Source organism: Centruroides vittatus, unplaced genomic scaffold (genome assembly GCF_030686945.1).
Source record: "Centruroides vittatus isolate TY-2023 unplaced genomic scaffold, ASM3068694v2 contig_883, whole genome shotgun sequence".
In the NCBI taxonomy this organism is placed as follows: Eukaryota; Metazoa; Arthropoda; class Arachnida; order Scorpiones; family Buthidae; genus Centruroides; species Centruroides vittatus.
In genome coordinates this window covers 1,620,429-1,635,732 of record NW_027122575.1, presented here as the reverse complement: position 1 = coordinate 1,635,732, position 15,304 = coordinate 1,620,429, and the positions used below count along the sequence as shown (strand labels likewise).

The window sequence follows — 15,304 nt, the reverse complement described above, 5'->3', positions numbered from 1 at the left end:
TAAATTTTATTATAGATTTTTAAAGTTATTATAGTAATAATTGCAAATAATTGCTTCTGATACGCTGTCGCCAGCACACTGTTTTTCAGTTATCCAAAGCAAAAGCAATTTCTCAACACGATCTAATGTCTGCGATCTTCATTTAGAAATTGGTTTAACCCCTTTCGCAACGTTAGCAGATTTAGTAATGTCTTTATTTTTCACGATTGTCGATATCGTCATTCTTGGAATACGGTATGCAACAGTTAAATCTCAAACATCCATGCCACCTTCATATTTCTCAACAATCTCTTTTTTCAGTTCCATTGTGATTCTAGTCAATTTTTTAGTTTTCTGTTGCTTTTCATTTGTCTTTTTGCAATTCATGATTAATAAAAAGTTTTACTTACAAATTAAAATCAGAAGAAATTTAACAAAGTTATAGACCATGGGACCACGAACGTCTAGTCTGGTCTAGTACACCAATAGTGCTACTTGTTCATAGATGGTGTGCATAATTGAATTAAGTTATATACCGAGCAGAATTTGTTTTGTCCAAACAGGACATATTCTGAATTGGACATATTCTAAAGCAGACGTATACCAAGGTACCACTGTACTCCACTACTGTAGACATTGTAAATCATTTTGTCATTTCTTCAGCATTATTACTGAGTTTAAACTCCCACAACATATGGCATATATGCACTTTCAAATGTTTCATTTTAAATGAATTCAAAAACAATATTTTTTTATTACATTATTGACACTTTAGTGTTAAAATTTACATTTAGAGACTATTTGCTAATAGCTACTAATAAAACTCAGTTGAAGGAACACACCATCTTGCAAGTATTTGACAGTCATTTACACCTACCCATAAACTGAACTTGTTTATGACTCAACCCAATATTATCTATATATTATAATATATTAAAAACTCTTAATACTAATTTATATTATTTTTAGTTTTTAAACATAGTAACATAATATAATTTTTGTGGCTTTTGTAAATCAAATAAGAGCATTCTTCTTATGTTTCTTTTTATGATGATGATAATTAATTTTAATTATTTAAGATAATTTGATTGAAAGTATCATTTTAAAATTTGTCTAGCTGCTGGAATTCCAGATTTTCGAAGTCCAAAAAGTGGTTTATATGCAAATTTAAAAAAGTACAATTTACCAACACCTGAATGTATGTTTGATATTGTGTTTTTCCGGGTAAGGTAAATCATTTATATACTATATTATAACTAAATAAAAAAATATTTTTTTGTATCTCTTGCAATATTTTAATGAAATATATCTGTCAACAGCTATTGATCTTGTACTTTCAATAAAATTATATTATGGGTTTAAATATTACAAATGTTATCTTTTTTGTATAGTTACAGCATTCTGAAAAAATTTATAAGTTTTATTTCTATATTACTGAATAAGTTTTGTTGAAAATACAATGTCAAACTTCTGTTTAAAAATTTCAGAAAATTATTTCATTTACACACATTGTAAAATACTAATTATATTTAGAAAGTGTAAAATTGTTCAAATAATTACATAAGATGTATAAAAAAAATATTATTTTATATAATTATATATTATTTTGTTTTGCTGGTTTTTTAATTAATTAAAATATGTTTATAATATTTTTTCTAAGAATCTCAGATCAAAGGCATTTAGAATGTAATCATAGTTTGGCTTTTCTATGTAGTTATACAGATGATAATGTCTTTTTTGTATTAGTAAAGTTTCCAATACACTTTTTAATTTCCTTCAAACAATGACTTTTATTTGAATAACTTGCATATCAACAAAACTAACTTTTCTTTTACCTTAGAAGAGTTTTGGAGAAATTCATTAAACTTTTTTCAGTAAGAAAGTCAATTTAGTTTTTTTGAATATTTTTGAATGATACTTGATATAAATTTTTTTTATGAATGAAGTAATTAATGATGATAAAATTAATCATAAATTTTGGTTTCGCAGAAGTACATCTAATTAAGTGTTGTGTGTTTGTCTCTGCATTTTATATCAGTGATTCTCAAAGTGGGGGTCGCGACCCCCAAGGAGGTCGTGAAAAATATTTGGGGGGGGTCGCTGAAAAATTGATTCTAGATCAATTTTTTTTAAATATTTTATAAATTTACTATGGGTTCATGTTTAGAAATAAAAACTATATAAAATAATTTTTACTTAAATAAATTGCACATATAAATAATAAAAAGAATATAAATATTTAAATACGAGCCTAACCCCCTCCATCCGGGATGTTTTTCGACACACTCATTCTTCGGGGGTCCTTTGAAATTTTTAAGTGCAGAAGGGGGGTCGCGGTCCAAAAAGTTTGAGAAACACTGTTTTATATCATGATTGTTCAACTTAATTATGCTATTGTTGTTTGGTACATAAGATTTTTGCAAAGACTCAAATTAAGTTGAATTCTCTGCTATAACTGTAGTCATGTCTGAGATGATAATATGCACTTAATGTTCTGTTTGGCTTTTTTTTTCTTTTTACTTTTTTATGTTGAGACAAATAGGGCTAAGACAGTCAATTACACTTCATAGCTAACTTGATGGATCTTATTTTAATGTTGAGAAACATAAAGGAGAATATGTTTTTGATGGATTTTGACAAAATATTACTTTAGTTTTATTTTGACTAACACTTTCATTTCATTTTCCAGTTACAAATAAAATACAAATAAAATACGGGTAATTTATATTTTATAATGCTTTTTTAATTATTAGATTGTTGCATATGAAATGGCTAATTCACAGCATGGGAGAGTTGAATCTATTTCATGGAATGAAATAATCTGTATGTAATGTATTATGTCTAATAACAAGCGGTGATCTTGTATGTGTAGTACAGACTAGCTTTATTTAGTGTCTTTCGAGAAACATGTAAGTGGCTTTAAAGTTGGCCATGTGACCAAGCCATATTTGTATGAGATCACATGATCTTAATCACAATCAGATACTGAAGAACAAAAATTTTTGATTTTTTTTTAATTGGAAAGACATGACTGGATAGCACAAGTGGAAAAAAAGTCATGTTTGTGAGTGCATGCATTTGGGATGAAAGATGACTTATTAATCTGTTAAAATATTATTTATTGAGAGAGAGAGGTTTTCCTCTTACAATACAGAGTCACTCGGAATGTTATAATTATTCCCAAAAGAGAAACTCTAAGGATGCTTTGTCCTGATTCTGGTGAAGAGAGTTTAGATGAATCTCCAAATGAGAGAGGCCGCTGGATAGTTAATGATGAACTTGATTGTTTGGAGAAGGACTTCGAAGTCAGACCGTACAGATAATTACACACACTAGGCATAACAACAAAATAGGAAAGGAGTCAGTAACATACAGAGAATAATGGGTGGACCAGACAAAAACTGAAAAAGGTGCTCTGTGTTCTTGAGACACTGATTTTATATATTGATCCCTCAATCTTACATTCTGATTGGTTTCAAACTTTCATCCTCACAACTCAATTGGTCCCTCCTCTGTTTCTAGATGAAATTAGAGATCTTTTCATGCTGTAAGAAAAGATCAACATTAACAATTAATTTGATGCTGAATTTGATATTTGGAGATGTTTGTTGATTTTTAAAACCCTCATTGTTTTAAATCAGATGGGGGTGTGTGCGCATGTGTGTGTACTTCTCATTAACAGTTACGGATGTTAAGCTCAAATGTTATTCATAAATCAACAGGAATAAACAAACAATCCTGTTATTACAACAGGATGCAAACAATTCAAATAAAAATTGCATTTGTTTGCAAAATTATTATGGGAGGAGTGTTGAGATGAGAGTTTATTTTCACCTGTAGCACCTCAAATTTGTGTAATTTTTGAATTAAAACTGAGGTTTAATATAACTTAACATGCTGGTTTCAAAAATACTGTGCAGTAGATATGTCTGCAAAATGAATGATATGATGAGGTGATTGAAACAGTTGACAATGAACAACTGAGCAACTGACCCAAGTAAAAAGTATTCAAAAGATGTCTGCTAAACTGCTTGCTTATTATTTGATAGTTTCCAGATGTCTGACTAGTCTAAGAAAGGTTATAAAGTTGGATAAATGGATGATCCACAAGTTGAAAGACAAAAACAAGGGAAACTATCTGAATGTATGTCTTTCTCTCCTGAAAAGATATAAAAGCATTCATTTTTGCTTAGCATTGTAACATGTAACGAAAGGTCTGTTAATTCTATATGGTAATTATAGATGACCAGTACAGTAGTTGAACAATAATAATGAATCCAGCAGGGGCAAAGCCAAGTCCACACTCACAGACAGGTTATAATGACTATATGGTACTTTGCTGCTGCTGATATAATCTATTATTCATTCCTGTAACCTGATAAAACTACAGTCAAACCTGTCTATAACAGAACCTGTATATAGTGAAAACCTGTCATTAACAGATTTCTTTGTCCCTTGAATTTTCTGCATAAATCAATGTAAATGAACCTATATACAGTGGAATGTGTCTAACACAGAAATGGAAAGAAAAATCATGCCATATAATGGAAAAGTTAGTATTCTCTGCCATTCTTAACTATCTGATGCACAATGTGGAATGTGCATTTTAAAAGGGGAGGAAGATTCTGTAGCTGTGCATTCTGCCAGGCTGTGAGTCACAGCTGTAACATGTGGCATTGTTGCCTTGGGCCTTGTTAACTTTATATGAGTATAGGTAAAGACAAGAAATTGCACTTGGTCAATACTAACTTTCCTTATTTTAGGGGAGATGTGATGACAGGATAGGATAGTTTTGTGGTATTGAACTGATGTATTTTGGGGGAGAAGGTTATATGGTGCTTTGTGAAGCACATCACAGAACTTAAGGACTTTGCTATTAGTTAAAATGATTCAGAACTGCTTCATCTGTTCCGTAAAGCAAAACTTTTAGCTGAAGAGCATGTTTGCAAGGAAAGTTCACTGCAAACTACTTTACTTGACTAATATTCCAAATCCTAAATATCCTATTTGTGTTAAGGGAAATGTATAAAATTGTGTTAAGCAGATTAAAGTAGCAGTTTGCATGTTTTTCATTGATCATTGAGGTAATTTAATCTATCCTCATCTCTAAAGTATGCAAGACATTTCTTTTTACATGTAGTAGGTAACCTGTATATAGCAGAAACCTGTCTACTACAAAAGGATTGCTCAGTCCTGTGAGATTCCATTATAGACAAGTTTGACTGTATTAATACAAATCTCTACTATGCAGAAAATTTATAAAAATTGTATACAAAACAACCAGCATTGGGCAGCAGACATGTAGTTCTGGACCATGTGAGAAAAACACTAGAAAATACAAATATTGGGATATAAATCTCTCTCTCATCTAGCAAGAAATACAATTGACTCATCTTAAAATAAACACCAATAAAGTGAATTTTGCTGTTGTGACAATGGCATTTTGTCAGGGCAACATTAATTTTTATGCAATAAAGCAAACAAAAACTTTATCAGAATTTGTTAAAACCAAAATGTAAATTATCTTCACAATTATCAAGAAATAACCCTGTTTCCAATAATGGTTGCTTTTTACACTTTTTGAAGTGAACGATAAAAAGTGATACTGTAATAAATGTTTCATTTTGAGTCGAATAGATTTTCTTTTCCTAGTGAGCAAAGACGTGTTTGACCTCCAATTGTAGAGCAATTCAAACATCTGGTTTTAGCAGACCATTCTACCTTATTCAGAAAATAGGAGTGAAAGTTTAAGGATGCCAACCCCTTTAAATGGATGCAGTCCCATGAAAATACATGCTTGTTTGTATATTGGGGAGTGCCTATAGTAATGATAGGTTTGGCTATTTTGCACCAAATTTGGCTCCTTTTTTACTTTGGCTACTTTTTGGCTAAGCATGTCCTGCCATTAATGTAACTTGAACTCATATGCCATACTCTACACAATAGTGTCAGGACCAGTCAGGACATTGCTTGATGAAAGTGATGATTCCATAAATTAAAGCCAGATTGACAATGACATTTAGCCATCTAAGCTGCCTTTCTTCAAAGATGAAACAGGTGCAGTAGCACCATATGATGCTATTTGCAATTTTTGAGTGACATGGATGACTATGACTATAAATGGCATTCATGATTGAAAAAAATACTACTATTTCAATCTTCAACAAAGGGAACGAATTCTTTTAGCTTTGTTTTCTGTAACCACTTTGATATACTGCTCCACACTTAAATAGTGAATACAGTCTCCTCATTTTTTTTTATTTGAAAATCATTTTTTGATTTGTAAATAAATTTAATTTTATTTAACTTTATTTAGTAAATTAATTCAAAATTTTAATTTAGAGATTTTGATTACTTATTAAGTCCTGATTCCCTAAATTTACAACCTCAACCCTGAAAATCATTAATATGAATTTTTGATAAAGCAAATTAACAACTGTTCCCCCTAGCAATTTGTATTACTGTAGTCATATGTCATGTCTTTGAAGACTTATTCACTTCCTACAAACCCAAGTTTTATGATGAAGATATCTATGTTCTTACTCATTGGCAGAAGTGTATTAATGCTGCTGGTAATTGTTTTCAGTAAAGTGGTAAATTATATACCTTATTTTATGATTTGTAAAATGAACTTTGTGAAATCAGCTATTTCTTATGCAATAATCTGATATTTAATACTCAAAACAGAAAATTATAATTTAATGCATTGTATTTTAATTTTTAATAGAAACACTGTTTTGTCTTGCAACAGATTTAGTTTTCTTTTTTTAATTAGTCATTGATTAGTATAATCGTAAGTTACTCTCTACCAAAATAATACTATTACATAATCATGCATTTGTTACAGTTAATCGGCCCTGATTTACAACAAGCATATATTTATGATGATAAAACTAGTGCATTAAAAAATTATTTTCAAATCTTAACAATCATTCGTGCTAATTGCACAGTACAATTTCTGTTAAATATAATATTGTAAAGGCCAATAATACACACTATATAACAAGTTTATTCATATTTAACAATAACTCAGGTTTGTGCTATTAGTACCAAAAGCAAAAACTGAACTAAACTTTCCATGGAGCTGCTTGGTCTAGAATTATCATTCCAATTCAATTTTCAAACAAGGTTAAAGTGAATTAGTAATAAATTAAATGAATAAAAATTAATAAATATAAAATCAATTTCATATAAAGTCTGTAATAATCTGTGTGGTTCTTGCTGCTTTCAAACATGGTTATTTCTTGTATGTTCCTGTGAATATTTGTGTTAATAAAACACTATGCTTAATTATTTAAAATTATTTTGCTTGTTTAATTAATTTATTTTAAAGTATTAAAGTATACAAAGTGTTAATAAATTGTAAACATTTGTTGTACACATTGATGGGAAGTACAATACATTCAAACCAATGTCTACAACAGCATCACTGTATTGTATATAGTATGTACAGTAGAGCATTAATTATCCAAATACCGATCAACCAAAAGCGTTCCAATCAGCAAATTCAAATTTCCACTAGTGCTGTGGTGCTGCAATATTTGGCTGTCTTGGGCTACTCCAATATTTGGCTGTCTTGGGCTACTCCAATATTATTTTTGTTGGTGTGCGTGTTTTAGCTGGCAGCACTGAGAGGGTACTTAAGGATGTGCCAGTATTTGAACAAAGCTTTTTTCCTCATCATGAGTGGTGAGTTTTGCTCCACCTCAGAGAATATAGCCCAAGTGGTCGACATCTCCAGATAAACCCAAGAAAAAGAAAGTTTTGCTTGTTTTGTGTGGTGTTTTTCTGAGGACTGTCGGGGTGTGTGTCGTGCTGAATCGGAACGTTTTAGATACTAGATTAACTTCTAAAATATAGTTTTTTTTTGTTTTTATATTTTTCAATATATTTATTTTGTTTGTGTAAAATAAAGAAATAATTTTTAACAATACAATAGTCATGATTATTATTTTTTTTTTTAAATTTTGTTAGGCTTAACATTGACAAAAATTCAATGCAAAGCAACACACAATGGATAAAAATTTTGACATTGGATAGGTTAATATATTTTTCATACGTGATCAGTTATCCGAACAACCCCAGTCCCAAATTATTTCGGATAATCGATGCTCTGCTGTACCTACAATAACTGATTACAATATACATATATAATATTATATAGATTTATGCTTGGTCTTGGAAACCATATTTCTTTATTTCCATTATTTTTATAGTTAAGACCAAACTGACTGACAATGAAAAATGTCAGAAGAGAATTATAATCCCTGGTCAAAAGTATGGAATAATGTTCACTTTGCAGTATACAATTCAGCTTAAAATGTATAAAAAAACCAGACATTAGATAATTAATTGTTTTCAACAAAATTTATTTGCAGTCTTGTGCAAGTAATAACAGAAAACAGATGAAAGCAATTATATAAAAAAAGTAAGAAACAGCATAAACACTTGAGTAACATCAGACAAAAATATGGAATATAATAATTATAGAGACATATAAATGGAATAAAGTAAATTAATTCTTCATGGGACTGCCTTTGACCTTTATTACTTCTTTAATACATCTCAGGATTGAAGTGATTAACTTTTCACATAAGTTTATAGGTATTTCTGTCCAGATGATTTGAATAGTGCAGTTCAATTCAGACAATGAAGCTGATTTCTTTTTTCAAACCAGTTTCTTCAAAACATTCCACAAATTCTCTATTGGATTTAAATACAGGCTGTTTGGTGGCCAATCTAAATGTGAAATGTTTTTATTTAGAAACTATTGGTGTAATGTTTTAATACAGTGGCCAGTGGTACTGATGCATTGTCATTTTCATAGATCAAGTTGGAGTCACCAAAGTGTTCCTCTGCTATTTTTAGCACAAGATGATATAAAATTTCCAAATAAAGCTCTGTATTCACTGTAGTGTTGACAATTTCCAAATGTCCAAGTCCTGTTACTGTCATGGCACTTCAAACAGTAACTCCATTTGGAATTTTGTTTTAGAAACAAGGTATTATGACAAACTTTTCATTGGGTTTTCTCCAAATTTTGCTGCCATTGTTATCTCCATATTCCATGAAATATGTGATTCATCAGAGAATGTAACTTATTTCTAATGCATTGAATCTTAACTCAGGTAGTCTTTTTCTTCACTGAAGACACTTTATTGTACATCTCAGTCACATAAGGTTTCTGCTTTGCTTTTCTTGATTTGTAGCCATGTTTATTTAACCTCCTGTGAGTTTTTTTCAGATTCATCCATACCAGCTGCTTTCTATTCAGCAGTTATCTCTCTGGATGACTTAAAATGTCCTCCTTTAATGATTTTGATGAATTTCTGTCTTCATGAGCCATAGTTATGCAGAGATATCCACATCTATGTTGATTGGAAATAGTTCTTGTGCTTTATATTTAGCTATAATTCTAGACACTGCACTTTGTGTACATTTTACATGTTTTGCAATAGTCTGCTGCTCTTTACCATGCTTATAATATGAAATTAATTTTCTTTGCATCACTCAATTCTGGTGTTTTTGGCATAGTTTCAGGCATGCAAACATTAAGCACAATTACAATTCTGCAGATTTAATCTCAAAATGTGATATTATACAACAGCAGTATCACTGAATTAATTTTACTATGGAACTATTATATATTAAACTTTTATCTCTTCTATGCTAATATTTTATATTTTTGTCTCTGCTACTGATTGGTAAAATGAATTATACTTTTTTTAATAATGCATAAAATTGATTTTGTTTTAACACATGCTTATGTAAATATATCCTATCAAAATTTACACATGCAATCAACCAGAAGATATTTTTAAAACTTGCCTTTTAAATGTTAAATTGCAGAAATTTATAATAGTATTCCATACTTTTGACTGGGGGTTGTATTTTAATTCAAGATTATCTGTATTTCTGATTTATTCAAACACTTATTGTAAATTTATATAAACAATACTGGACCAAATATATGGCTTCCAGAAAACCAGCTATTTTTGGTGGGCCCACAAAAAATAGTTTGCTGTGCAACTACATTGTTTTGGTTTCTATGGTATACACCTCACATGATGCCAGAAGAATTTTAAGTAAATTAATAAAGATATTAAATAAAATTATGTTCTTTAATTTTCATCATTTATGAATATTACACTACGCATAGTATTCTATATTTTAAGAGGACTAATAATGGTCTGACAGATTCTACTTTAGAAGTATATTAAATTTCTATCTGTTAAATACAGTTGCATTGTTTATTTTATATTTTAAGTATATATTTAGCCTATGTTCAGAAAACTGGAAAATTCAGAAATCCAGACCATTTCCAGTCCCAAACTTGCCAGATATTTAGCCCAGTACTGTATCTAAATTTACAATAACTTAAGAAAAATGTGAGGTTTTAGAAAATAATTTTATCCAGTAAACCATATATAAAAATGCTTATACTGCTAAAATCTTGTCAAAATAAACTACTTTTCTTTTGTTTAAATAAGTAAAATTTTTGTGTACAAAAGTTTCTTTAACATAAATTGATTGACTTGATTTGACTTAGCTAAATTATATGAAAAAAAAGAAAAAAGATTTCTGCCATATATTTATCATTTAAGAGTGATAAGCTAAATTAAAGTTTTAGATAATTTTTATATTAATAATAAATTACTACTTTTTAAATATTATTTCATCATATACTTGATTAATTTTTAGGAAAATCCTCAGCCATTCTTCCAATTAGCCAAAGAATTATATCCAGGAAAATTTAAGGTAATTAAAGATATTTACTTGAATATAAGCAAATAATCTACTCCAGTGTTATTCACTAAAATTAGACGTTAGTTACATTAATGTTTATTTAATTCATTATGAAACAAAGTTATTGAATTGAATAATAATATAAATATATAATCTGGATCATTTTAAAGCCATTGGAGTAAAAGTGTCAATTCTATGTAAGTGATATGAGTGAAAAAATTTCAAAATTTGAAAAATTACATTTTGAGAATATAATTTTCAGGTTTATATTGTAATCACAATAGATTTTCCTTTTCACTAATATTTGTAACTGAATAATACACAAATTAAAATGTAATTTTAAAAGTTTTGGTACAGCAGAATAAGCAAAATTATAAATTCTTGTATATAATTTTTGACTATAATAAGTCTTGTATAGTGTGCACATTATTGAAAATCTTTCGAACAGACAAAATACTCAATCTATAAATGAAAGTAAATAAAGACATTTAAAAATATCTGATGACTACACTGTGAAATTAAAGGTAGTATATAAAAAATTTAACTAAAAAAATGAAATTGATAAGAAATGAAATTGATAAGATTTTTAGAGAGAAAGACACTTCCTGTACTTTTTGAGGAAAATTGCTCTGCATCATTTGAGAGCCATTTTGTAATTTAAAAATATTTTTGACATATACTGAATATCACTTTATGTAATGTTTTATATTTATATTTGTGAGAGCCCAGACTTGATGAAAATTTTGGGAAAACAAAATTTTCTTAAATTGGTTTAAATCCCAGTGAAAAATTTCAATTTAATTACCAGAGGATGATTGCATCTTTCTCTCCGGAGTTACTTCCTTTCCTAGGTGACACATCAAATGCGTCACTGGGAACTAACTACAAATATCCACCATTGGTTGAAAATGGTAACATGGTCCAAAGAAAGGCATGAACAATGAGGGGGAGGACCCCCAGAATAAAAGAACGGGTCTGATGATGACACAGAGAGTTCGCCGATCCACCTCCCTTTCATGTGAGTGTAGTTTAACCATGCTCCATTGCCAATCCCTTCGACCATTGTTCACCATAGAAGCCTTAGCAACAAACATTTGATAGTGAACTGTACCATCAAGGAGCCTAACTCTACCCAACCTAGCTGAAACCTCTCCACCCCGTCATTAGGACATTTTGCAACCTCAAGACTTCGATCAAGTTGATTCAACCAATCAAGGTATTTAGCATCGCGCATAAAAATGTAAGCTTTCTCTCTTGGCTAGGAACCCATTAAAAAAGTACCTACTAGTATAAAGCCTAATCAATTATGTTATGCTTTATAAGCCTTATCCATTATATGATGCTATATAAAAGCAATAATGGAACTCTCTGTTACCCTATGTATATGTGTAAATAGTTTATATAATCGATAAACGGGTATTATTTTTTGTAATCGAATTGAAAAGTGCACTTCTTTCGCCCAATCCATTTCTATCCAGAGTCCAAGCACCTACAAACATGACCGCTCGCACAAAAAGGTTTCTGTGTCTGCCCGAAAAGATACAGTAGTGTCAGAAATATGAATAATATGTGACAATGTGCTTTTTGTCACATATTATTCATATTTTTCCTTTGTGACAGTTATGTGTATATATAAGTCTTGTGCAAGTGGTCACGCACGAGAACGAACAGGTTTGGGATAGAGGAGGTAGTCAAGAGACAGCATGCTGGAAATATCACTCTCCATTATGCATTAAACCATTATAACAACAATTTATTTAGTCAAGTTTATAAGAATTTTACAAGGTAATAGAATTAGTGGGAGAGTCTATTCCTAAAAGCAAGCTGAACTGAGAGAGAGAGAGAGAGAGCATTTACAATTTCAGACGTGAGTTGACAAATACTTGGATGGTTAGTGGTGATGATCACGACTTTTCAAGAAGGCTCTTGTTTTGTTGGTAACATTCAGGTACTTGTTCATGAAGAGGAGCAGTGAAAGTCCAGTGGAAAAAATTGACAGGAGTTTGGGAAGAGTGGCAGTCAAAAACAGCAAGGAGGTTAACACACACAATTTAGGCAGGCAAACTCTGTCATCATCTGTCATATTGCTTTTTATTCGGGGTCCTACCCCTGCCACTTTAATGCTCATTTTTGGTAAAGTTGACAGTTTCTCCAATCTGATTTTCTCTCATTTCCCTCGAGTAGTTTTTCAGAAGCTGTGTCACTCACAGTGGAAGTGCTATCTGTGGGTAAATCTTATGAAGTTCCTTGACTGCATTTGTGAAATGGAATACTTCTCCCCCCCTTTTTTGACCAAAAATTAAGATTGAAATTGCCAAATTTACACTAGCCTGGGTTCTCACACCTTTAATATTTATTCTGTTGTTCTTATTATTATTTAAAGTTTAATCAGAGTTTAATTCAATAAAATTGACATATTTCTTTAATGTTTCTATGAAAAAGAAACATTATAAAAAAACTATGTATATATTTTATTGCTAATTTTTAAAATTTTTGATTTATTTTAATTTATTTTATGCAGCCAACTCCTAGCCATTATTTTTTGAAGTTGCTTCATGATAAAGGATTATTATTAAGATTATATACTCAGGTTAGTGAGGTTCTGTATTATTTCAGTTAATGATACAATAGGTTATACTATTTTTAATTTTTTATGGAAATATGATAGTCTTTAAAAATGTATCTTAAACATATGTCTTAGTCATAAAACATTACATATTATATAAAGAAACATAATTCATGTATTATCATTAAACAAGTTTAGTAAGATGATAAGACTATTTTAAAAAAGTTACAAGAGTGAATAAAAACATGTAAAGTTTATATAATGTTATGAAACTTAAGTTATTATCAATCAAAAAAATATAAACAAGACTGGCAATCCAAAAAAATTCCTTAGAATGTTCACAATTCACATGAAATAAATAGGTCATTCTTAATATTTTCTACCATCAAATCACAAAAAGAAAACTTAGTATTCTCCATAATATTTAATCTAAAGCCATTCAAAAAAATAGTTTATTTATTCAAACAGAATTGTATCACTAGAGATTTGACTATATAGTGTATTTTAGAACTACAGATGATGATGCAAGTCTATGCAGAAAGAAAAACATGCAGTTATACTGTGTTTCCATTCACTGTACATTCTGTCCTATAACCAATATTTATAATTTAATGATTGTAGTAACTTAACAGAGAAGAGATTATCATCTGAAAGCTGAGATTAATAAATATCTGAAAAACCAACTATTTTTTTTTTAAACATGAATGGTCATACCTCTACAGTTGATTTTTTATGAATAAACATTAATTTTTTATAAACTAATTTCTTAAAATCACTTTATGGTTGGTCAAGAATTTTAAACTGAAAACAAAGAAAACTCTAAGTAAACTAATAACTACAGGTGGTCTACACAATTCAGGTATATTCAAAAGTAGAAACTGAGTAATTCAAATGGAAAATTTATGTAAAAAGCCATAACTGGATCCTTTCTAATTTTTCTTGAAGTTAGCATCTCAAATTGAGAATATATAGCTTATTCTCAATTTAACTATTGAGTCAAAAAGACTAAAATAATTTTTAACAAAAAATAATTTTATATTTTAATTAATAGTTTTATAATATTAGACAATTTCAGTTTTGAATGAAATAATATATACTTATTCTAAATGAAGAGAAAATGAACCATGAGATGAAAAATAAATACTGAAATATTTAAACTTTTATATTATTTCCAATTTTTTATTTAGTAAGTAAAGATTTATCATTCAAGCAAATGCTTCTTAAATTCTTGAAAAACAATCTTTTGTCAATCTTCACTTCCTCAGCAGATTACTTACAACAATACTCAAACACCAAAACACTTGCTAATCTTTTATCAGTTTTAGATTCTAATTTCTCAATTATCAAATTATTTCTTGGTATTTTATAACAACTTTTTGCGGAGATAGAATTTCCATTAGGTTTCTAACAGATTTTAATAATTCCAATACTTCATTCAAAATTTTGGATTCACTTCCCTGAAAACCAGCTAACACTATTTTTCTTTTTAACATCGTTGTTTAAAGTGCCCAAAAGATACAAATAAGAAAAATAATTTTGAAAAGAATGACTTGAGTTTGGCAAGCTCATCCACTTTCTTCACAGTGTTAGTTAAATATTTATCAAATTTCTTACTTAAATTGTTTAACCAGTCAAATTTTGATGATAGTTTCAATTTCACCAAAATTATATCAAAGTGCTCTGTCATTAAATGACAATGTTTGTCATGTGAATTCACTAACATTTCTATCTAACAAATTTTGTTAGATAGAAATCTTGGAGACTTTGAAAGTAGGAAGGAAGGGGGAATGGAAGATGATGGGCCAGATTGATTCACACCACTAATTAACAATACATAAATTGATAAATATAAGTCAATAAAATTTAAACCTTAAAAAAAACCAAAAAATAACTCACTATATAGTACATGTTCTTTTATCCACAAACAAAATTGTAATTTGACTTGTCAGTAAAAGTCATTAACACTGTTGAATGCAAGCAGCCTAGTCTAATTATAAATAATTTTTATTAATT

At 29.4% G+C, this 15,304-nt stretch overlaps 1 protein-coding gene across 2 annotated transcripts in view; it reads left to right on the top strand.

Annotated features, from left to right (window-relative positions):
* The window catches only part of Sirt2 (Sirtuin 2), a 48,495-nt gene that overhangs the window by 27,427 nt on the left and 5,764 nt on the right, over positions 1 to 15,304 (top strand). For both annotated transcript variants that reach the window (XM_067280368.1, XM_067280369.1), the window contains exons 8-10: positions 1,097 to 1,203; positions 10,681 to 10,737; positions 13,247 to 13,315. In XM_067280368.1, the coding sequence (XP_067136469.1) occupies positions 1,097 to 1,203; positions 10,681 to 10,737; positions 13,247 to 13,315 (233 nt within the window). The remainder of the gene's footprint in view (positions 1 to 1,096; positions 1,204 to 10,680; positions 10,738 to 13,246; positions 13,316 to 15,304) is intronic.